The sequence below is a fragment of the Odocoileus virginianus genome, chromosome 34 (genome assembly GCF_023699985.2).
Source record: "Odocoileus virginianus isolate 20LAN1187 ecotype Illinois chromosome 34, Ovbor_1.2, whole genome shotgun sequence".
Taxonomy (NCBI): domain Eukaryota; kingdom Metazoa; phylum Chordata; class Mammalia; order Artiodactyla; family Cervidae; genus Odocoileus; species Odocoileus virginianus.
In genome coordinates this window covers 2,633,898-2,656,640 of record NC_069707.1, presented here as the reverse complement: position 1 = coordinate 2,656,640, position 22,743 = coordinate 2,633,898, and the positions used below count along the sequence as shown (strand labels likewise).

The 22,743-nt window shown below is 47.8% G+C and overlaps 1 protein-coding gene, 1 long non-coding RNA gene and 1 other non-coding gene across 3 annotated transcripts; 2 read left to right on the top strand and 1 right to left on the bottom strand.

The window, feature by feature from the left end:
* Positions 1–4,505: 4,505 nt before the first annotated feature.
* On the bottom strand, positions 4,506–17,355 carry MPC1 (mitochondrial pyruvate carrier 1). The gene is made up of 5 exons (XM_070461609.1): positions 17,158–17,355; positions 15,806–15,809; positions 6,077–6,173; positions 5,395–5,527; positions 4,506–5,051 (listed from the first exon to the last, which is right to left on the bottom strand). Exons 1-5 carry the CDS (start codon positions 17,226–17,228, stop codon positions 5,027–5,029), a joined length of 330 nt encoding a protein of 109 aa, XP_070317710.1. The 5' UTR covers positions 17,229–17,355; the 3' UTR covers positions 4,506–5,026.
* TRNAG-CCC (transfer RNA glycine (anticodon CCC)) lies at positions 10,531–10,604 on the top strand. The gene has a single exon. It is a non-coding gene; the product is annotated as a tRNA-Gly (tRNA).
* Positions 17,356–17,524: 169 nt separating the features above from the next.
* Positions 17,525–22,270, top strand: LOC110132540 (uncharacterized). Its single transcript, XR_002312518.2, has 3 exons — positions 17,525–18,065; positions 18,211–18,294; positions 18,846–22,270. It is a non-coding gene; the product is annotated as an uncharacterized lncRNA (long non-coding RNA).
* The last annotated feature ends 473 nt before the right edge of the window (positions 22,271–22,743 follow it).

Below are 22,743 nucleotides of genomic sequence, written 5' to 3'. Positions count from 1 at the left end.
TCTACCTTATAGTAAAGCTCTGATAACTAGATAACTAGATAACAGAGAAAGCCACTGTCCAGCTGTCCTTGTGACTGTCTAGGTACGAGTTACTGGTCGGGGATGAAATACTGTCTGGGTCGGCCTTGGACGACCTTGAGAGCAGCTGAGGGGGCTCAGGGCCGGCTCCGTCAGGAACACAGACAAGTCACGGAAGGAACACCAGCGCGGGGCGCCTGTTGGCGAGGCGATCCTGGGTTTGAGAGCATCTTCCCTAGGAAAGCTGTCAGGGATTGGCCATGCTCACGTGGCTTTTCTGAGGTTTCTGTCACCCCCACCATCAGACCACCGAGATCCCGGGAGCCCCCTGGCCAACCCCGGGGACTGGTGCCACCTCCCCCCAGGCCAGCCTCCACCCTCTTTACACCCCACAGCTCCAAGGCCATGGCCCTGCCTTGGCGAGAGACGCCTCGTGTGACTCTGCTCCGTCCGCTCTCTCCTGGGCCTGAAAACTGAGTTCTTCTGAGACAAGGACCTGCCGCGGAAGCGCTCCGATGTAGCGTCTGGTGTCGGGACCTCAGATCGTGTGACAGCTCATGTTTTGGATACCCTCGGCCAACCCCCCCGCACAAACACATCTGAGAAGGTGGCTGAGACGTTCCGGAAGAAAACCTAGGAAGGACAGTCCCTGAGCCCGGCCGGACTTCCGAGTGGCCCCGTGGCGGGTGGGAGCAGCTTTTGCAGGAGGCGTGGGGCGCGGCCGGCGAGGCAGGAGGGTCACCGAAGGGGCCTGTGGATTTCCCGGCCGCCACGTCTGTGCCCAGTGACGTGTGGGTCCAGCCCGGGGCAGTGCAGGACACTCGTCACGGCGGCCACCTCTGCCCTGCGACCCGTCAGAGGAAGGACGTGTCCTGTGGCTGAAGCCGCCGTGGCCCTTTGACACATGACAGTCGACGTCATTCATCACGGAAGTGTCACAGCGCCAGCTTTGAACCCCGCATTTTATTATTTGAAATGGAAAACATTTTGAGCCCTGAAGTAGTATTTCCCTGGTGGCTCAAAGCGTTTGCCTGCAATGAGGCAGACCCAGGTTCGATCCCTGGGTCTGGAAGGTCCCCTGGAGGAGGAAATGGCAACCCACTCCAGTATTCTTGCCTGGAAAATCCCATGGACGGAGGAGCCTGGTGGACTACTGTCCATGGGGTCGCAGAGAGTTGTACACGATTTCACTTTCAGTATTATTTTTAGATAGAACATTACACGTGGTAGTTTAAAAAATTGAAAATGTGTCGCTACTGTCAACTGAAAAAAGATGTACAACTTGAGGGTTGTGAGTTACGTTTCATTTGGGGCAAAATGAGCCTGGGAGGCAGCATCTCAGAGAGCTCTGAGAGACTGCTCCAAAGCGTCAGTGGGGGAAAGTCAATATATAAGGTTTTGGTGCAGGGGGAGTTCCCTACCATGAAGCATTCATTTTACCAAAGGTGTTTTGTTAGTTATGAGGGTCTGATGTCACCATGAAGGGATTTAGTGCTTCTCTAGGTATGAGGCGATGCAAGGATTGAGATCATAAAACCTGTTCCTAAAAACACCCAGCTATCTAAAGACCGGTCCCACCAGATCCCCTGGAGCAGAGGGCCTCACTCCGCCCTGAACTCCCTCGGGGGGTGGTGAAGCTCAACAGCTATAGCAGCACGGGGTTCAGGCTCCGTAGAGGCAGATGGCAAATGCCTCTGGTGTTCAGTCATTGGCGATGCTCTTGGTAAGTGCCAATTTGTAGTTGACACTGCCAACCCAAACTTGGGTCTCCTCGCCCACTCAGTAAAGCCAACGCACTGACCCTGGGCTGTGGGGAAGGAAAGGGTGGTGTTTACTGCAGGCGCCGGAGCAAGGAGTCTGGACAGCTGGTGCCCCACACAGCCCAGCTCCCTGTGGTTTCAGCAAAGCATGTTTCCAGGCCAGGTGAGGAAGGGGGTCCCAGGGAGTGTGATCAGCTCTCTGATTGGTTGATGGTGGGGTCACAGGGAGGGGTCAGGTGTTCACATGATCAATCCTCAGGCGCCAATATGTCTGGGGACCATGTCCTCTCAGTCATCAAGTAGTTGACTTCTTCCTTTTGGCAGGGGTTTAGCGTCTGAGACAGCTCAGGAATGAGCACCAGACCCGTCATCTGGGGACTTCAGAGGGGGGCTCAGTGGAGGACCTGGGGAAGGGGTCCGCCCCAAAGGCCCATCCAGTCCTGCTCGATTGGGCTTTTAGAGTAATCACACTTGCACCAGACCGACCCCTGTGTTTTCCTGTTTTAGTTGTTACTGCCGTTGTTATTGGAGAAGGCAGTGGCACCCCACCCCAGTACTCTTGCCTGGAAAACCCCATGGACGGAGGGGCCTGGTGGGCTGCAGTCCATGGGGTTGTGAAGAGTCAGACACGACTGAGCGACTTCACTTTCACTTTCCACTTTCACGCATTGGAGAAGGAAATAACCCACTCCAGTGTTCTTGCCTGGAGAATCCGAGGGACGGGGAGCCTGGTGGGCTGCCATCTACGGGGTCGCCCAGAGTCGGACACGACTGAAGTGACTTAGCAGCAGCAGCCGTTGTTATTACTGTGTATGTAACCATATATATGCACATGGTTAACGTATTTACATATTTATGTTGGCTTGGTGCTCTCTACTGACACTGCCCGATACCCAGGTGCGGTGCCCTGAGGACACCCTGCAGGAAGCCGGCACGGTGCCCGGAGAGCAGGTCACATAGCCACCATGTTTGTTCTGGGATAACTCACTTCTCCTGTCGCCCTAAGACAAGGCTTGGTACACTCACAGGAGGAGCACAGAGCCGGAGGGTCCATGCTCCCAGGAGGGTTCCTGTCCAGCCCGCTGAGAGAAGGAAGTTTTAATACCATTTGATACCAGTCTCTTTGGTGAGACTTTTTGCTTACAATCGGAATGCCCGCTTGCTCTAAGTGTCCTTTCTGCTAATGATTCACCGGTCATTTTAAAGGAACCGAAAACCTTTAAGAGAATAAATCTGGTTCTGGGACACAGTTATGCTGCTGATGCTGACGCTGAAGGGACTTAGGAGTCAGATTCCAGCCAGGAACAATGTACCCGCACCTCTTCTCGTTCCTCTGGGGTCCTGGCCTGTGTCCTCGCCGGGACTCTGTGCAGAGAAGGGGGAGCTGAGGGCGGCGGGAGACCCCATCGGGAAGCTGGTCTCCGGGGCCCCTCAGCACCCGCTCTGATGTGGGCGCCTTCCCCGAGCCCTGTGCCCTGCACACACCCTGCTCATCCGTGTCCTCAGGGCAGAAACGGCCCTGCCGGCCTGTCCACACTTCCTCACCAGGCGCCCCAGGTGTGAGAGCGGCTCAGGGAAGCGACGGCTGGCAGATGGTGTCCGTCTCCCGACTGACACCTTAGAGCTTCGTGGGTTCCTCGCTGGCACTAGAGACGGGTAGGCGGGTTCTCCAAGGTGCAAGGGGGAGGGGAGGATCCAAAGCTACAGGCTACCAGTGGTGGCTCCTGACGGGACAGGCTGTGGGGCTCTTTTATATGCACCTGGATGGTTTGCGTTGCTGTGGGGCTCCTTTATATGCACCTGGATGGTTTGCGTTGCTTACAAGTCCTGTTACTTGTGGGACTGATCAGGCAGAAGGCACAGTTTTAATGAATTCCATCCAGGCTCTAATTGAAAGTTCCTTTCAACCACCCTCACCTGCAGGCAGCTGTGGAGGCAGGAACCTGATGGAGGAGGAAGGGCTTGTCCCGGGTCCTCCCCCGTCTCTGGCAGATGCAGCCTTGAGGCAGGAGGCCCCAGTCTCACAGCCCCCCCTGCCCTCTCATCCCCCCCCGCCGTCCGCCGGGCGTTGCTCAGATAACCTGTGTGAGTATGCCTTGTCAATTGTTCGGCACCTTCGAAGGGAAGTAAGGCACAGAAATGGTTCAGCGGGGACAGGCAGGCTGAGAAGAGAGGACACAGAGCCTGCGGACCCCTCTGTCCGTCTGCCTCCCTCGTCCATTCCCGCCAGAGCACAGAGAACCCGCTCCCGCCCACCGGGGAGCATTAGAAACCCCAGGCATGCTTCTACTGACCGAGGCGTCAGGACAAGCTTCTTGGGGCCACCCCTCCCCCACCCCCCGCGCGTGCCCCTGCCCGAGGTCAGCCGCCCATCCTGGTGCCCCGGATGGTGCTAGACATGCTGTCGACGCGTGCCAGGGGCTGCAGTCCCCACGGCGTCTCTGCAAACGGCACAGGTGTGAGGTGGCTGGCCTGGGGAGGGGCACCCGAGCCCAGGACACCTCGGCAGGGTCCAGGTGCAGGCCCGGGGGCACTCACTTCCTGTTGCCTGCCCACAAGGCAGAGGGCAGTATGAGCAGCGGGGACGGGGGCGCCCTCCAGAAGCAGGGCCTGGCATGTCACTGCCCCTGCCGGCTCACCCGTTTTCAGGGATCCAGTGTTCACCTGTGAGTGTCCTTTCTGGGATACAGTTCTTCAGTTTGTTAACAAACACAGCAAGATACCTAATCATACTTATTTGACAAATATTTAAATCATTTATTGCCATTAATTTATAGCATTTCAATATACACACTGCACGGAAGTACAAATAGCTCTCCAAATCTCCAAACACTGGCAATGTGCTCTGGGCATGCGGCCAGCTGCCGGCTGGGTCACGGCCATTAAAGGACACGACTTCTGAGCACTTAATGCTAATGGTCACAAAGTTTGTTCTCTTCAGTTTTTCACTAAGTATATTCTAATAGATAATACACATATTACTGCAGATAAAACCTTCATTGAGAATTATTAACTTGATTGCATATTTGTGCTACTCTTTCTGAAGAGAAGGAAAATATTCAGTACTCGTAAGGCAGCAGAGAGCTGGTTTACGGACTCTGCTATGTCTAGAAAAATAGTCTGATTAGTAAAAATAGCATTCTGCGTATTCTCCTCAGCAAGACTATTCATGATGGTGGAATCCATGACACGGGCAACGGCAGCTGGCGATGCAGTCCCTTCAAAGGCCGGTTCTTCATTTCCTATTGTTACGCTGATGCCTTTTTAGACATCCTGGGAAGAAGCAGAAGGCAAAACCTGGTGAGGAAATGACCTCTCCACCAGCCTCAAAGGTCAGGAGGGCTTTAAGGAAGGTCATGGAGAGCTTGATGTAACACTTATTCCAAGTCAGGATCTGACAGAAACAGTGACCTCCTACTTCATGCCAATGCTCCTGTTTTAACCAGTGATTTTCACAGTGCTGTATTAACTGCCCAATCACTGTTTCAAATTCTTGGCATATTTTTGCTCCCCAGCTGACAGGACAGAAGCACTTCTGTCCACACCCACACCCTAGAGGTTTCTGCTCCTCTCCGCCCAGCCCCTCCGAACACAAAGGGTGGGAGGGTCTGCTCACTCGTGCCGGATCAGCCGTCCTCCCTGGATGAGCTGGGCTACTTCGTTGGTGGCGTGGCAGGCGAACAGGAGCCAGTTCCGAGGCTGCACCTTGTAGGCGAATCTCATGAACGTGAGCGAGTAACAGCAGAGGGCTGCAGGACAGCAAGACAGACAGTGACTGACAGCCGCCTCGGTCAAGGGCCGCGGGCCCTGCCTCTCCTGCTGCAGCCTTTAGGGGAGACGCAGGAGCTGGTCGGCCACGTTGCTGGGGACTCTGCTATTCATGAAAGTCAGTGCATGGACATCAGCTCTGGCCTCCTTTTCTTTCCCCAAGAGTTGTTTATAGTCCGCTATCTGAAAGCACTGCCTTTTAATCCCCTCAACATCTTTTATGGTCAAATATTAGAGTTTCAAGTAAACTTAAAGATACTTTTTCTGAATAAAGCTCAAGAGGACACACTCTTTAACTGGGGGTACTAAATCTGAAAGGCAGACAGGACCCTAACAAATACTTAAACACAGTAGCCCAGTTTCTCCCTTGCTGTGCGACGTAAGGTCTCTCGATGCCAGCAGGCTCTTTGTGGTACTTTCTAATGGTGACTGCAGTTTCTGGGGCGACAAACGTGAAATGTACGCAGGAGCCGTATCATGCTATAATTATACATAAAAGTCCTCCCAGTTATTCACATCTGCATCCTTACCAAATGTCATCCGCCCACTGATAATCTCTGGGGACTTCTTCATGTCATTGATGGCGGCGATGGGAAGACCCCAGTTGGCTACTGGGCCCCAAAAGTGCTGTAAAAATGAGGGAGAAAGAGGAGGAAAAGTGAAGACGGAGCCGTGAACAGCTGCAGCTTCTGCTACCTTAGACGCTAACGTGACCCGTGCGGGTCAGCACTGGGAGGCCGCCAGGCAGGCAGGCGCTGGGCTCTGCAAGTGTTGGCCTATGAATCAGCAGTTCTCACAGGTGAGACCCCAGCCGAAGGGAGCAGGCACTTCATCAAGGTCCCTGCTAACGTCCAGATGACAGTTAAGTAATCTCTGACTATCTCATTTAGAGAATTTTCAAATGAGATTAACTTCTTGCATAATTCAATCTTCCCACAACTTAACTTAAACCTTGTTAGAACTATTCTCTGCAATGTTTAAATCTATCAGAACTTCTTTTTTCAAGTTTTCATTAAGATATGTGTCAGGATCTCTTAAAATACAGACCCTAAGTCGGATACTTTTTCTGAAGAAAATAACGAAGAAAGAGAAGAAACTGCTTTTAGTTCATACGATCATATTCAGATCAGAGAACCAAAAAATCTATACTTGGAACCTCAGATAGTATGAAATAAAGATTGAAAAATACTTTTAAAATAATAGTAGCAACCTATATTTAGAAAATGGACCAACCGTTTCTTACCTACAACCACAGCTATCACAGGACACCAAAACTCAGTTGTCCATGTTGAACAGCAGTGACAGCCAATTTAATTTAATTTCTGAGGCTGAAATAAGTCCAGGGACTTTTCCTATTAAATTAAAACTTGTTTTATTTATGCACAACTTGCAAATAATACTTGAAAGTATGAAGGAGGGAGTCCCTGGCACCAGTGGTTAGGACTCAGTACTCTCACTTCCGAGGCCCAGGTCTGATCCCTGGCTGGGGAACTAAGATTCCCATAAGCTACATGGAACAGCCAAAAAAATAAAATCAAAGTTAAATATAAAGGAAACCACACATCATTGGCTAAAGACACCTTTTGGTTACCAGAACATTAAGCAGTGCTTTATTTCTGCCTATCAGAGCATTTAAGATAAGTTTAGACTGCAGAATACATTTCTATATCTGTATTTTTGATACTGACCAAGAGTCATTAAAATTCAAAACCTCCTAATAATGAGAAAGGAAAATGCAAAAAAAAAAAAAAAAGATGAGAATTACCTTTGTCATGATCTAATATTTTGAAATGTTTGTACGATGTGCTTAATGCAAGCATGAGGCTGTGCCTTGAGAAGCTATCCAGTGTCACAGCTGTCCCACGGCCAGCATGCTGAGACCCGCGGAGTCCACGTCTGAGTTACGGACGCTGTAACTTAGGCACAGCTGCTGCACAGAACCTCTGAGGTGCTGGGGTGGCTAATGAGCCCTGCTTTCAGACTGGATTCTGTCTGAGACACACACGGCTGAAACTTTGCTGGTTCTGAGATGAGGGCTGGCCGTTTCCCTTCTTTCTCACCCTCCAGACCTCCGGTGACACAGTGTCTCCCCCTCCTCACCTGCTTACTTCAGGGAGGGACCTGTCCTTCCCTTGTGGCCCCTCACTTTATCCCACATCATCTTCTTCTCTGCCTTTTTTGACCACATCAGTCTATTCCCATCACCTGCTGTTTAACTGTTTCCCATCACTCTGCTCTGCTCAGTGGCCTCTGGATCTACATAGCACGCACATGGCTCCCTGTGGGGCTTGGCCATACCAGGCGTCTGCATCACAGTTGTGGCAGATAGCGGAGGCCTTGGCGTGAATCTGAAACCTGGGGCAGGCCGGGGACTTCCGGTCACATGATAGGGCTCACAGTTTCACTGGCCTGAGTGTAGGGTTATATGACACAAGGTTATGCAAGTCAAGGGCTATATATATAATTGTGGTTATAAGCTCTGAGATATACTTAAGATACATTTCTTAAAAAGAACATAAAGGGTAAATATAATTTCAACACTAGTTACGAAGTTATCTAACCGCAGAATACATCTTTTCTATCTAGTACGAGGTTCCAGCTGTCACCTCCCTGCTCTGGAATAACACCTGGCCTGTGCTGTCAGATAGCTGCTGGTCAGTGCGCTGGTCCTCAAGGGAAGTCGGCGTCCAGAGGGGACCCTGAGGACCCGAGGCCCACAGGACGGAGGCAGGATGTGCTATTTCCTGTGCATAACTCTGCTACTGCACAAAGTCTGCAGAAGCCTCAAGCGAAAAAGAGATAGGCTCTTACCGTACTATTTTGTGAGGAGCCGCCGAGGTTCGGACAGGAGAGACATAGGGAAGGAAAAAAAAAAAGATCAGATGCTTTGAAACATTTCAGTTTCATTAATGTCATACGTGTCCACATCTCAGTAACAGAACCATAACACAAGCAGCACATTTTTAAAAAAGATGATTTAGTGATATTTCTAATAATAACCTTGACCTAATGAAAGTAAACCTTAATTTTATCAAAAACAAACTTAATCCTTAAAGCCAGGCTATTCAATAGGAATACAATGCAAGTCACACACAGAAGCCACTCAAGGAAGTTAAAGATTTCTAGAAGCTATGTTAACAAAAATGAAAAACAGGAGTTAACCTTACTTATTTATTCTAATGTTTCAAAATATTTTAATTTGGACATGTAATCAAGAACAACCTCACAATGAGGCATTTTACATTCTTTTTCGGCTCTGTCTCTGAGATCCAGTGGGCGCCAACACTCCCGGAATACCTCAGCCTGGACTGGCCACCCTCCACGAGCTCTGTGGCCATTTGGGGCTGGGGGCTCTCAGACTGGACAGCATGGGCTTCAAGGGAGCATTTCTTTGAAAACAACTAGCCGGATAGAAGCACAGTGCTGCAGAATTTTATCTGCAACGAACTTTCCATTCTTACTGACTAACAGGCTATCACCAGAACATAAGCCCCTAAAAATAGGTGTGTAATTCTATATTTCGTTCATGACTGAAACTCTGGTCCAAGTGATGCCCAGCATTCACAAGGCATTCAAACAATGTTTGCTGAATGAAGAGAAAAATCTTTTAATGTTAAGTGAACTGTTTTCCTGAATGTTAAAACTAATGCCATTCAGAAACACGTCGAGTTACTTTTATTGCTGAAACGGTAGTTCTTCTTTTCAGGATATAGCTGAATAGTTCTGTTAAGGCAAACTTATTAAAGCACAGCTACTGAAAGAATCACTGGAATAAAACGATAAAAACCTTTATACACACAGTCATGTCCAAAGAACTCATCGTGTTCTTTTATATTTGGTCATGTCGCATGATTCCCCCCAGCCAGGAATTAAACCTGCGCCCTGCACCCTGCATTGGAAGCAGGGTCTCAACCACTGAATCACCAGGGAAGTCCTTCCTCTAGTTGCTTCAAGTTAGGGCTCAAGGAGGTTCTTATGTCCAGCATGAAAGTACTTGCTAAAGGTGCTAATAATACACTTCAAATAGATCCCATTATGAAATACGACCAGCCTAGAAAGAGCCCGTCTTTCAAAGGTAAGTGAGCTGTTCTAACAGATGACGTTTCCACTGTGGAACAAGCTGGTCCAAGCTGAGCACAGGGCTTTACATGGGGGCAGCCTCCTGACCCGGTCAGGGCAGGGCCCCGCAGTTTACAGGCTGCAGTCACTTCTGGGGTTGCTTTCCTCTGTTCAGGGTCTGAACACAGGCCTTTTATTCACTGATCAATGACCAATAGCGGTTTTGTTTTTTTTTTTCCTACAAATTATTTCAAAAATATTTCCAGATATAGTTCTTAAAATCCAAAATGTCAACTCGATAATTTAGTTTTCAATTCAGAACTCTATCCTTGGATTGTACAATAATTCAAACTCTACCTTATTTTACAACAGGTGACCTTAGGGCAGATTATAGAGGAATGTGAAGGAGGAATTAATTTCTGCCACCATTCCCTGCTTAATACAAAAGTCCTACGTGAAACCGATCAAAAAATAATGTTGATCATATCACTTTAATAGTGGTTTAATGATTATAAAACAACCTTGAGAATAAAACTGTTCTAACATCCCCGGGAAATACAAAAATCCTCAACTCACAGAATCTCTTAATTCTGTGTCAGCGTTGTCTAAAACATGAGTCAACTTCAGTCAAAGAATCTAAAAAGCACATTGGCGCAGGGCCAAACTAGAAAAGTTTCCCAGTATGTATGAGTATCTGTTCTAAAGAAAGATAAACCTAAAAGCAATACAAACTGCACCTGGGGACAGGAATGTAAAGCTGTGTGGAGAATACCCTCGGCGCTCTCTCCACTAGGGATGCTGCCTTTACTTTGGTGAAGGTTAAAAAACCTTGAAACAGATACAGGCTTTCTTGGTCAATTCAAGGTCAACTTGACCTTGAATTTTCGTGAAGGAGAAACCAGGTAAGAATGTTGATGGCGGGACTTCCCTGGTGGTCCAGTGGCTAAGACTCTGCACTCCCAATGCAGGGGGCCTCAGGTTTGATCCCTGGTCAGGGAATGAAACCCCATCTGCCCAACTAAAATCCCACCTGCCCCAACTAAAGATCTGGCACAGCGAAATAAATAAATAATTTTTTTAAAAAAGAAGAAGAAGAATGATGATGGAGGTGATAGAGGAGGAAGACCAGGACCCCCCTGAATAAACTTTTATCTTAATACTGTCTGTTTGGATCCAGGTTTCTTCTGCACCCATTTTTATTTTCACAAAGTCTCCTGGGCACTGCCAATTTGTTTCTTCTTTTCCTAAAATTACTGACAGTAATTGTTAGCTTTCTCTGCAAGTGCTCTGGGTAATTTAGGTAGTTTATAACTTACTTATACAGTACTAAAAGGATCTGAGCACAGTCTGTCTATATCACTCCTGAGAGTAGAGTAAGATTCTGAGATATTCTAGGCCGCAATTCTCTTAGAGGCTGAAAATGGTGACCACCATTTCACTTATTCTCACCAACTTTTACCTGATTCTCTACTTCAAGTTAAAATCAGGGAGTTTTTTAAAAATCAGAATGTGTGATATTCAACTGGTCAAAATTAAACTGGAAGGCAGAAAAGAGACTCTTGTGGCCAGTTCACCTTCAACACTCAGCCTCGGAAAGTGTTTGAAGGTCATTTACAAGACAGGGAAGTAAAGCCAAGGGCAGGATATGGAAGCTTGTGGCAGAGAAGGGAGACATACACAGGAAAAGGAGGTTCAAAGAAAGTAATGAAACCTTCTTTTCAAAACCATTTTTGTGCGTAAATATTTCCCTTCAAATCTTAAACAGACATTCCTGTTTTGGCTTCACAAGCTTGGTGTCCAGAGAGTCTCAACACCTTAACTTTTCTGCGTGGTTTGGATCTTAGTTTTCCCATATGGCCAGTGAAGTGCTGGACCATCTGATGGCGAAGGACCATTCAGCTCTAACATTCTATTCTATTTGGAAAGATTTCTGTTTTCCCCTGCAACTTCTCCCTTGGGTATTAAGTATAAATTTTTAAAGCTCTCCTGGAAGCTTAGAAGTTAAAATTAACAGAATAGAAAACCTTACCAACTGGAGAATACTCACTGCAAACACCCAACTTACCTGGGGTTTATAAGAGCACGCTGACTGATAAACTGATTTTCTAACACTCATGATCTAGGCTTACTTAAGAAGATCTCTGCTACACATATGTGCACATACACATCCATTCACTCCTCTAGGAAGGGGAATAAATCTCTAGCATAAACATGCACAGACCTTGACAGACCACAAAACACATGTCCTATCTCCAAGCTTAGCTGCTCCTTCTAATTTATTTTTCTTAATTCAGGAGGGAGAATAAGAGGAGAAGAGGACCAAAAAAAAAAAAAAAGCTATTTTCTTTTTGCTTTCCTGATAAGGTATGTGAGGAAATAATTTATTCTTCTTTAAAAACAGATCCAGATCAGAATACAGATCCAGAAAGTTCTTAATTCAAGATTTTCACTAAGGTAAGAAGAAGAAATCAGGGAAAGGAAAGCTGAAAGGCACCAAAAGGAGAGTACCAGGAACCCAGGGACTAAGCACAGAATATTCATAAAAATACAAATAAATAGAACATTTCCTTTGGTAAATATACACAGCACTAGGCTGTATCGTCAAACAGCTACCGAAGCACAAAAACTAAGAACTTTGTCCAAGACTACACAGCTGGAAAGCAACAGGGCTCAGATTCAAGCCTATCATTCAAATTCAATACTAGGTGTAATAATACTGCCATCACACACAACAAAAACTATTGCTAATTACTTAATATTTTAATACTGAGACCCTATTTTAATGTCCCAGTTGTCCGAGTAATGGCTTTTAGAGCTGTTTTCATCCATACCAGATCCAAACAAAATCCACACACTGCCTTTGGTTAGAACCTGCTCTTTCAACTCAGGTTTCTCGACCAAAAAAAAAAAAAAAAAAAAAATCAACATTTTAAAATACACTTGAATATTCACTTCAGTAAGAAAGGCATTTCAATCTTATCCAGAAAATGTAACTGACAGGAATTTATAATCCATGTGAAACATGATTTAAACTTTTGCGGCAGACGTCAACTCTGCCGTTAATAAGATGACTTTAAAACTCTACAACAGCTTTAGTTTGGAAAACCTCTGTACCCCTTTGGCAGGCTGTGAGAAGAAGGCTGGAGCTCTTGAGTAGTCCAGGATTGCAAAGAATGTAGAACAGACGAGATGAGCAGGCACAGAACCCCATTTCTGATTGGATGAGAATATGAAATTGTCTTCTTATTGCTTCATTTGCCTTTGCAGAAACAAAGCAGGGCCTGTAAGGAAGACTGGAAGAACAAACAGGGGAAACATCCCTCTAATAAGTTCTGGAGAGAGAAGTCTTTCTTTCTGGGGAAAAGGCTAATAAAAGAGCTTTGATGAGAGTTTTGATACCAGTCCTCAAATCTGTCCTCAATCACTGCCTGGCAGGCTGACATGAGATCCCACTGCTGCCAAGAGCAGCAGAGAAAATAAGCCCAGTAGGACACTCACTTCCTCCGTTCAGTCCACAAAAGTATTTCTAGGTCAAAATACACATCTTCACACCTCGTAAAAATGAGCGGGACCCTGTAGGGTCTTCCTGGGTACAAAAGCGCCTCCATGCCCTTGTTTCTTGTTACAGAAAAGGGCTTTAGTCTCCAAGGCCTTCCTGAAGTTCCCAAGGGCAGATTCAGGAAGTTACTAATTGGGACAGTGAGGAAACACAGAAAGAAGGAAATGTAAGCAAGAAAAGTATGAAAGTGTAAACAATAGTTCAGAGACAAAACAGAGTCCTAGCTCCTTCTAAAGGGATACACACACCAGTCTAACACAGACCTTTGAGTTGTTCTGCAGGAACAAAGACCCCACCCACGGTGGGGGTGGTGACGACATTTCCACCACAAGAAGTTGGAACTAGAAGGCTGTCATTCAGTTCAGTCGCTCAGTCGTGTCCGACTCTTCGTGACCCCATGAATCGCAGTACGCCAAGCCTCCCTATCCATCACCAATTCCAGGAGTCTACCCAAACCCATGTCCATCGAGTCGGTGATACCATTCAACCATCTCATCCTCTGTCATCCCCTTCTCCTCCTGCCCCCAATCTCTCCCAGCATCACGGTCTTTTCCAGTGAGTCAACTCTTCGCATAAGGTGGCCAAAGTACTGGAGTTTCAGCTTCAACATCAGTCCTTCCAATGAACACCCAGGACTGATCTCCTTTAGGATGGACTGGCTGGATCTCCTTGCAGTCCAAGGGTCTTCTCCAACACCACAGTTCAAAAGTATCAGTTCTTTGGCACTCAGCTTTCTTCACGGTCCAACTCTCAAATCCATACATGACTACTGGAAAAACCATAGCCTTGACTAGACGGATCTTTGTTAGCAAAGTAATGTCTCTGCTTTTAAATATGCTATCTAGGTTGGTCATAACTTTCCTTCCAAGGAGTAAGCGTCTTTTAATCTCATGGCTGCAATCACCATCTGCAGTAATTTTGGAGCCCCCAAAAATAAAGTCTGACACTGTTTCCCCATCTATTTCCGGTGAAGTGATGGGACCAGATGCCATGATCTTAGTTTTCTGAATGTTGACCTTTAAGCCAACTTTTTCAATTTCGTCCTTCACTTCATCAAGAGACTTTTTTGGTCCCCTTCACTTTCTGCAATAAGGGTGGTGTCGTCTGCATATCTGAGGTTACTGATATTTCTCCAGGCAACCTTGATTCCAGCTTGTTCTTCTTCCAGCCCAGTGTTTCTCATGATGTACTCTGCATATAAGTTAAATAAGCAGGGTGACAATATACAGCCTTGATGTACTCCTTTTCCTATTTGGAACCAGTGTGTTGTTCCATGTCCAGTTCTAACTGTTGCTTCCTGACCTGCATACAGGTTTCTCAGGTGGTCAGACAGGTCAGATGGTCTGGTATTCCCATCTCTTTCAGAATTTTCCACAGTTTATTGTGATCCACACAGTCAATACCTTTGGCATGGTCAATAAAGCAGAAATAGGTGTTTTTCTGGAACTCTCTTGCTTTTTCTATGATCCAGCGGATGTTGGCAATTTGATCTCTGGTTCCTCTGCCTTTTCTAAAACCAGCTTGAACATTTGAAAGTTCGCAGTTCACATATTGCTGAAGCCTGGCTTGGAGAATTTTGAGCATTACTTTACTAGTGTGTGAGATGCTGTCATTAAGATTCCCCAAATCACCTGGTTACGTCACCACCCACCAGTCAGAAGTCCACAAGCTGATCACACACCCTGCAACCCTGGCTCTTTAGTGTCAAGAATCCTTTCTTGAGAGTCATCTGGGAATCTGGGTCTTTTGACATGAGCTGCCCCTTCTTGGCTTGCCGGGACCCTGCAATAAACACGGCACTTTCCTTCCCCACGATGTGGGGTCAGGAGATTGGATTTGCTGTGTATCAGGTGCACAGACTCAAGCTCTGTTCAGTAAAATCCACATTTATGATTTTAACTTTTCCAATAATAGGAAACTTTAAAAAATGTTTCTGCTACAAAGACAGCAAGATATAATAGAAATACATAGTGATTTTGGGTTTCCAACTATTTTCACACCCCTCACATGGTTTAATGTTCTCAACAACCCAGTGAGACAGAACATTGTGATTAAGCCCATTTCATAGATGGGGTAACTAAAGTCCACTGGGATTGACTGCTGGAGATCCCTTGGCCTGAAGTCATTCTTCGGAATCCTAGCTGGGCGCCAAACCTGGCAGCACTTTCCTGGACACTGCAATCCTCTTCCTTATTTAGTCAGAGCTTAATACAATTAAAGCAATGCTAGAGAAGGTATGTAAACATTAAAGCTACATGAACTTAACCTCTGAAAAAAGGCTAGACCACACATCAAAGCATTCAACTGAAATGCCTGGCTCTCAGACACCTATCTATTAGAAAAAATATAAATTTAGAAAAGTGGGGCTAACTCTCTTCCTTGAAAATACATATATTCTACAAACTCTTTCTAGGTGATCATCAGCATATTTCTAATGTGGATAAGATTTTATTCTTAATTATACCATACAGCTTTATCCTTAGCTGTCCTTAACTATTAGGAAGGCTCATACACAGGAGAAAACATTAGTAAAACCTAAGGTAGTATCTGAAGCTGTAGGGAAACTTACTGCAAGGATTAAGCACACAGCCTCACAAGACTACTTTGCTCAGACTTTCCAGCACATTAACCTGATAAATACTGTACTCCATAGTACTAAACATCTATCTTAATTAACCACAGTCCTATACGTACAGAAAATTTTTTTCTTAAGAAAACTCAAGAGTGAAGTTCTTGATCCCACATTTATGTCAGAAAATTATTTTTCTTACCCTACTGATCTTTAAAATTAGAAGTAAACAGTATTTGCAGTAAGATTCAGAATTTTAAAAAATTATATATATATATTTTTACTGGTAAATGAAGCTGCCTTCATACTGTACCCTATGGATGATTACAATTCTTAGCTGTCATTACCTCTTTACTACGTTTTGCCTGCAAGTTCTTCACCACTAGCGCCACCTGGGAAGCCCCCAAATAAACTATATAAAACAGCTTTAAAGTTTTATTAAATATTTTGAAATACAAAGCAGGGGTCTCAAGACTAGAGATAGAAATAAAACACAGAAAGTGTCTTCAGGCCTTTCATCCCGCCAACGCCCTTTCTACCTGGCAAGAGTCAATGGAAAACACCGTGTAAAAAAGCGTGCGCTTGGTTGGCAGAATATTCATCTGTAAAATCGTGTTGGATGTGACTCCCTCCCACCCACGCCTGACCTCCTGAAGCTGAGAAACACAAAGGACGAGTCGACCCGGCGGGATCGATGCCCTTGTGGCGGAGAAGCAGCCCTGGCCCCCACCGCTCCGCTTGCCCGGCGCGACGCCAGGGCGCGCCCTCCCATGCCCGCCCGCTGCACACCTGCCGGGCAGGTGCCGGGAGGCGGAGCCTCGGGCTCACGCGCCGGACCCGGCCGGCTCTCAGCGCTCGTCCGCACTGTGGCTCCACCTGCGCCCCACTGTCCGGAGGCCCCTGCGCCGCGGCCCCCCAGCCGCCGGCCCGCTACCCCGGGACCCTCCTCGGCTGACTGGACTCCCGCCCCGCTGCCCGCGCCCCTCGTCACGCGCGGCATCGGCTCCGGAGCCCCGAGCCCTCTGAGGGTCCAGGGTCCGGCCGCGGGGACTCGTCACCTCAGGAGTGACTGGAATCCCGCTCGCCCCGAGCCCCTCGTCACGCGCGCTATCAGCTCCGGAACCCGGAGTCTGCGCGTCCAGGGTCCGGCCAGGGGGACTCGTCACCCAGGACTGACTGGAATCCCGCCCGCCCCGAGCCCCTCGTCACGCGCGGCATCGCTCCGGAGCCCGGAGTCTTCTGAGGGTCCAGGATCCGACCGGGGGGACTCGTCCAGGGTCCGGTCCCGGAGGACTCGTCACCTCAGGAGTGACCGGACTCCCGCCCGCCCCGCTGCCCGCGGCGCCCCTCGTCACGCGCGCCATCCGCTCTGGAGCCCGGAGTCCTCTGCGCGTCGAGGGTCCGGCCCCGGGGGCACTCATCACCTCATGAGGTAGTCCCTGAAGTCCTTGCTCCGGACATAGTCCGCCGCCTTCCGCACCAGCGCTCCTGCCATGGCCGTGCCGGACACCTAGCCACCCGCGGTGCCCTCGCCGCAGCTCCTCTGAGCCCAATGACACCCGGTGAAGCGGACAGCGCGGACACCGCACCCTACCGCCCGCGCGCGTCACGACAGCTCGGCCCCGCCTTACGGCCGCCGCCCGGCTCTTGGCCTACGGGAGGGCGCTGAGCGCGAGACGGCGGCGCCGATTGGCTGGCGCTCGCTGCACACCTCCGCCCCGCCCCTCGGAGGCGGTGCGCAGGGCGAAGGGGGAGGGCCGCTGCCGTAAAACGGCTGGGGCCCGGCGGCGATTGGCTGGCGGTTGCTCGGCAGCCGAGCGGGCGCGCGCCGGGCGGCAAGTGACAGCTTCTTGGCGCGCGAGTCTGTCCCCACCACCCGCAGGGGCGCTCTACCCGCCTCTCCTGGGTTTTTGCAGCGGCCGCAGGCTCCGGACAAGTGGCGTCCCCAGAAGCCGCCCTCTGCACGGGCAGGGGAGCCGTTCACAAGCTCAGGACCGACGCTGCAACCGCAGAGCCACGTGCGGGGCGAGCCGCGGGGAGAGGGAGACGTGGGAGGGCCCGGCTGTCCTGGGTTTTTTGTTTTTATTGTGAATGTTTTACACTGGCCCGAACTGTAGAGGAATGAGTCAATTAAAAGGCCTTTGGTGGGGAGAGAGCAGGGAGGGGCAGCGGGCCAGAGGCCCTGGGGCATCTCTGGCAAAAACATCAACTGGAATGTAAATACCATTATTATTTTTTTTTAATATGGGAGAACGGGAAACGATTTCCATAGCTACCAAAGGGAGCGAGTCAAAGAAATCTGCCTGCGTCCTTTCCACGGAATGCCTAAAAGGTAAGGGGACTGTGCCTTCTGGTATGAAAATACAGCCTGCAGGACCCTGTGGGGCCTCCTGGGGAGCGGCCTTCCTCCCCCCTCCCCCATTCTCTGGTTTACCAGATAATAGTATCTGATGCACATTTCCCGGGTTGCTTTATAGATATGAAAACACCCCGCCACAAGGAAGATTTAACTACTGTGAGCATATAGCCCCAGGCTGTGTGCAGCCAAAGGACTGATAAAGGTAATCCCTGTGATACCACCTCTGGTCACTGTCCCTTGCTATTCCCGTCTCACCTGGTTTTTCAAAGTGCTTTGCCAAAACCCTTTAGGAAGTCCAGGTTTTTTATTTTTTTAAGGCATTAGCCACCTAACTCCTTGCCTGGCCCTGCAGTAAACCTTTCTCTCCTCCAAATGCCAGTGTTTCTGTTTGTTTGGCCTCAGTGTGTGGGACACAGGAACTTGTGCTAACAGAAAGATCTTTAAGATATATTGGAAAAAAATTAAGGTGCAGAATCATGTGTGTAGTATGCTAGTCATTTGTGCATAGAGACAAAGAAAGTATATAAATTTGTGTTTCCAAAGATCAAGAGAAATGTTGGCAATGGCTGCCACTAAGGATGTTAAGGGGGTGAAGGTTGGGGGGTAACTATTTTCTGTGTACCCTTTGTTCCTTTTGAAACTTGTACAACGAACATATGCTATCTATTCAAAATAAGTATTAAAGAAGAAAAGAAACACCTTTGAGAATTGAAATAGCAATCATTTCATTGAATCAGACTTATTTTCTCTTAGGGTGTCTAGAAAAGGCAGAGGAACGAGAGATCAAATTGCCAACATCCATTGGCTCATCGGAAAAGCACGAGAGTTCCAGAAAAACATCTACTTCTGCTTTATTGACTATGCCAAAGCCTTTGACTGTGTGGATCACAACAAAGTGTGGAAAATTCTTCAAGAGATGGGAATACCAGACCACCTACCTCCTGAGAAATCCGTATGCAGGTCAAGAAGCAACAGTTAGAACTGGACATGGAACAGACTGGTTCCAAGTTGGGAAAGGAGTACGTCAAGGCTGTATATTGTCACCCTGCTTATTTAACTTATATGCAGAGTACATCATGAGAAACACTGGACTGGATGAAGCACAAGCTGGAATCAGTATTGCCCAGAGAACTATCAATAACATCAGATATGCAGACGACACCACCCTTACGGCAGAAAGCAAAGAGGAACTGAAGAGCCTCTTGATGAAAGTGAAAGAGGAGAGTGAAAAAGTTGTCTTAGAACTCAACATTCAGAAAACTAAGATCATGGCATCCGGTCCCATCATTTCATGGCAAATAGATTGGGAAACAATGGACACAGTGACAGACTTTATTTTTTGGCACCAAAATCACTGCAGATGATGACTGCAGCCATGAAATTAAAAGGCACTTGCTCTTTGGAAGAAAAGTTATGACCAAGATAGACAGCATATTAAAAAGCAGAGACATTACTTTGTCCACAAAGCTCTGTCTAATCAAGGTTATGGTTTTTCCAGTAGTCCTGTATGAATATGAAAGTTGGACCATAAAGACAGCTGAGTGCTGAAGCATTGATGCTTTTGAACTGTGGTGTTGGAGAAGACTCTTGAGAGTCCCTTGGACTGCAAGGAGATCCAACCAGTCCATCCTAAAGGAAATCAGTCCTGAATATTCATTGGAAGGACTGATGCTGAAGCTGAAGCTCCAATACTGTGGCCACATGATGTGAAGAACTGCCTCATTGGAAAAGATCCTGATGCTGGGAAAGATTGAAGGCAGGAGGAGAAGGGGACGACAGAGGATGAGATGGTTGGATGGCATCACCGACTCAATGGACATGAGTTTGGGTAAACTCTGGGAGTTGGTGATGGACAGCGAGGCCTAGGTGATGCAGTCCATGGGGTTGCAAAGAGTCGGACACGACTGAGCGACTGAGCTGAGGGTGTCTACAGGTTACACTAACCTTGATCTTCTGTGGAAGTATACCTTTTTATACAATATCACAATCATATAATAACACCAAGAAGGTTGTTACATTCCACTGGTGCTTCATGGTAGTAGAAGGAACTATGACCTAAAAGTAAGCAAAGGAGTCTTGATTGTTCATAATATCATTATTAAGGGCAACCATTTGTTGACCAGGAAGCACTTTTCAAACATAATTTCCTCCTCCTCCTCTCATTAACTCAGAAGGTGAGTGTAAGGAATTGGAATGGCTTTCAGCTGCTGCTGCTATGTCACTTCAGTCGTGTCCAACTCTTTTGCAACCCCCTGCAACCCCACCAGGCTCCCCGTCCGTGGGATTTCCCAGGCAAGAATACTGGAGGGGGTTTGCCATTTCCTCCTCCAGGGGATCTTCCCGACCCAGGGATCGAAGCTGGGTCTTCTGTAACTCCTCTATTGGCAGGGGGGTTCTTTACCACTAATGCCACCTGGGAAGCCCTTTCTAAATAAAATCAAACTGCATCTGGGCTCCCCGATCTCAGTGGTCCAGTCTTATTCCCTAAGGTTTTTCTTTCCCTCGTGAACAGCGGTTCTGAACGGAGCTGCTAGAGGAACCTGGAGCCGCAGCCTCAAAGCCTCAGGAGGTCCAGAGAGCAGCCCTGAGAGCTTCATCGGTCGGTGAGAATGCTTGCAGAAACGCTGCCGAGGATGGCTGCCCAGTCACCGTTGTGCCCCTTGGTCGGCCTCGGACGATTCGCCTTCCCCTTAGGGCCTCAGGTGGGCCTTTGAGCTTCTTCCATTGGCTTCCCGTTGTGTGGAGGTGAGTGAGCTGGGGTGCTCAAGCAAAGGAATATGCTGGGTCAGTTGAGTCCAGTCGCTCAGTCGTGTCCAACTCTGCGACCCCGTGGACCACAGCTCACCAGGCCTCCCTGTCCATCACCAACGCCCGGAGTCTCCCAAACCCATGTCCGTCGAGTCAGTGATGCCATCCAACCATCTCATCCTCTGTTGGCCCCTTCTCCTCCTGCCTTCAATCTTTCCCAGCATCAGGGTCTTTTCCAATGAGTCAGCTCTTCGCATCGGGTGGCCAAAGTATTGGAGCTTCAGCATTAGTCCCTCCAATGAATATACAGGAGTGATTTCCTTTAGGATAGACTAGTTGGATCTCCTTGCAGTCCAAGGGACTCTCAAGAGTCTTCTCCAACACCACAGTTCAAAAGCATCAATTCTTTGGCGCTCAACTTTCTTTATAGTCCAACTTTCACATCCATACATGACCACTGGAAAAACCATGCTGGATAAAAGAATATATAAATGTCCTGGTAAGTAGCTCACCTGCAATCTGAACCCAGTTCTTTTACTATAAGCATCATACTTTGTCCACTATTTCGAATGTTGGGACAAAGAGAAGGACTTCTTTCATGTTAAGAGTATCTTTGCTACTTTAAATATGGAGCTGGCAGTATGGTCTGATGTATAAGAGATCCTAGCAGTAGATAAGAAACCCAGCTACGCTATTTCCTGAAGCTTCAGAAAGGCCGACCCCCGAGGTCCCTGCATGGACTGCGGGTGTGAAGTGAAGATGCTAATGTCACTGGCTCCGTTGGAGCTCAGGATTGCAGAAGCAACTGCAAAGCCCTCTCAGCTCGTGGGCATCAGGCACCCCCCCCCACCCGGGTCCAGGACAGGCAGTCACCGCCGAGCCCCGAGAGTGCTGAAGCCCGAGGTTGCCAGCGCTGTGCCGGCTTCTTTCCACACACCACGTGCAGAGTCAGTGTTTGTCGTGTGGTGGTGGTGGGGGGGGCCGGTCCCCTGTCTGTGTGTCCCACTGGAGGGTTTCAAGGCATGTGGCTCTGAGGTGCTTTGTATAGTAGAAGAGCTTCCATGTGAGATAAACAAGCTGCAGTTTCTTACCTAACTATCAAAACAGAAAAAAAAAAGTGAACAGTAGATCTAATTACAAGCTAACACACAACTCCATAGGTTAGTAATCTTATCATCTGTTCTTCGGTTGTTATGATGAAAGAGGCAACTTCTGAAGTACTTAGTGGATGATAAAAGTGTTATAAATAATAAACAACAGAGTCCCATCATATAGCACAGGGAGCTTTTCGATAGTCTGTGATAAACCATAATGGAAAAGAATATGAAAAAGCATGTGGATATACATATAACTAAGTCACTTTGCTGTACGGTGGAAATTGACATTGTAAATCAACTATCCTTCAGTAAAATAAAAACTTTTAAAGTGTTTTTGTCCTGTTGCCCATTTTTTTATTTTGGCCAAATAAAATATGCCTTTCTTTGGTTCCGGTCAGGCAGGCACAGGTCAGTTTGGTTAGCTTAGTATAATAATTTAAAGAACGTGGTAAATGAGTAAACCAGAGAATCCTGGAGTTCAGAGAGGACCCTGACACTTAAATTCAAAAGCCAAAGTATGTTTTCGAATCCGAAGGCAAAATATCTTAGCCGAGCCAGCCCCTGCCCTCCCACCTGTGATGAATCCGCAGCACTGCCCCTGGGGCTTGGGGAATCCTTTTGGATTCTTCCCAGGTTCCGGCTGTTCTTCCTAGGTTACTCGGTACTACTCAGCTCAGAGAGATCCCAGAGTCTTTCACAGCAAGGGGTCTTCACTCTGCCTAGCAGTTCAGTAATTTGCTAGTGAATCAATGGCAAAGGAATAAACAGGATAGAACCGTCACCGCCTGGCCTTTCCGGTTGAAATG

What these genes read in the sequence shown, in the direction of transcription:
- MPC1 (XM_070461609.1), bottom strand. Translation starts at nt 17,228, where the DNA reads ATGGCAGGAGCGCTGGTGCGGAAGGCGGCGGACTATGTCCGGAGCAAG. An exon ending in CAGTGGGCGGATGACATTTG is followed by an intron (nt 5,528 to 6,076) that starts GTAAGGATGCAG and finishes GCTGTCCTGCAG; the next exon opens with CCCTCTGCTGTTACTCGCTC. An exon ending in GGACGGCTGATCCGGCACGA is followed by an intron (nt 5,052 to 5,394) that starts GTGAGCAGACCC and finishes GCTTCTTCCCAG; the next exon opens with GATGTCTAAAAAGGCATCAG.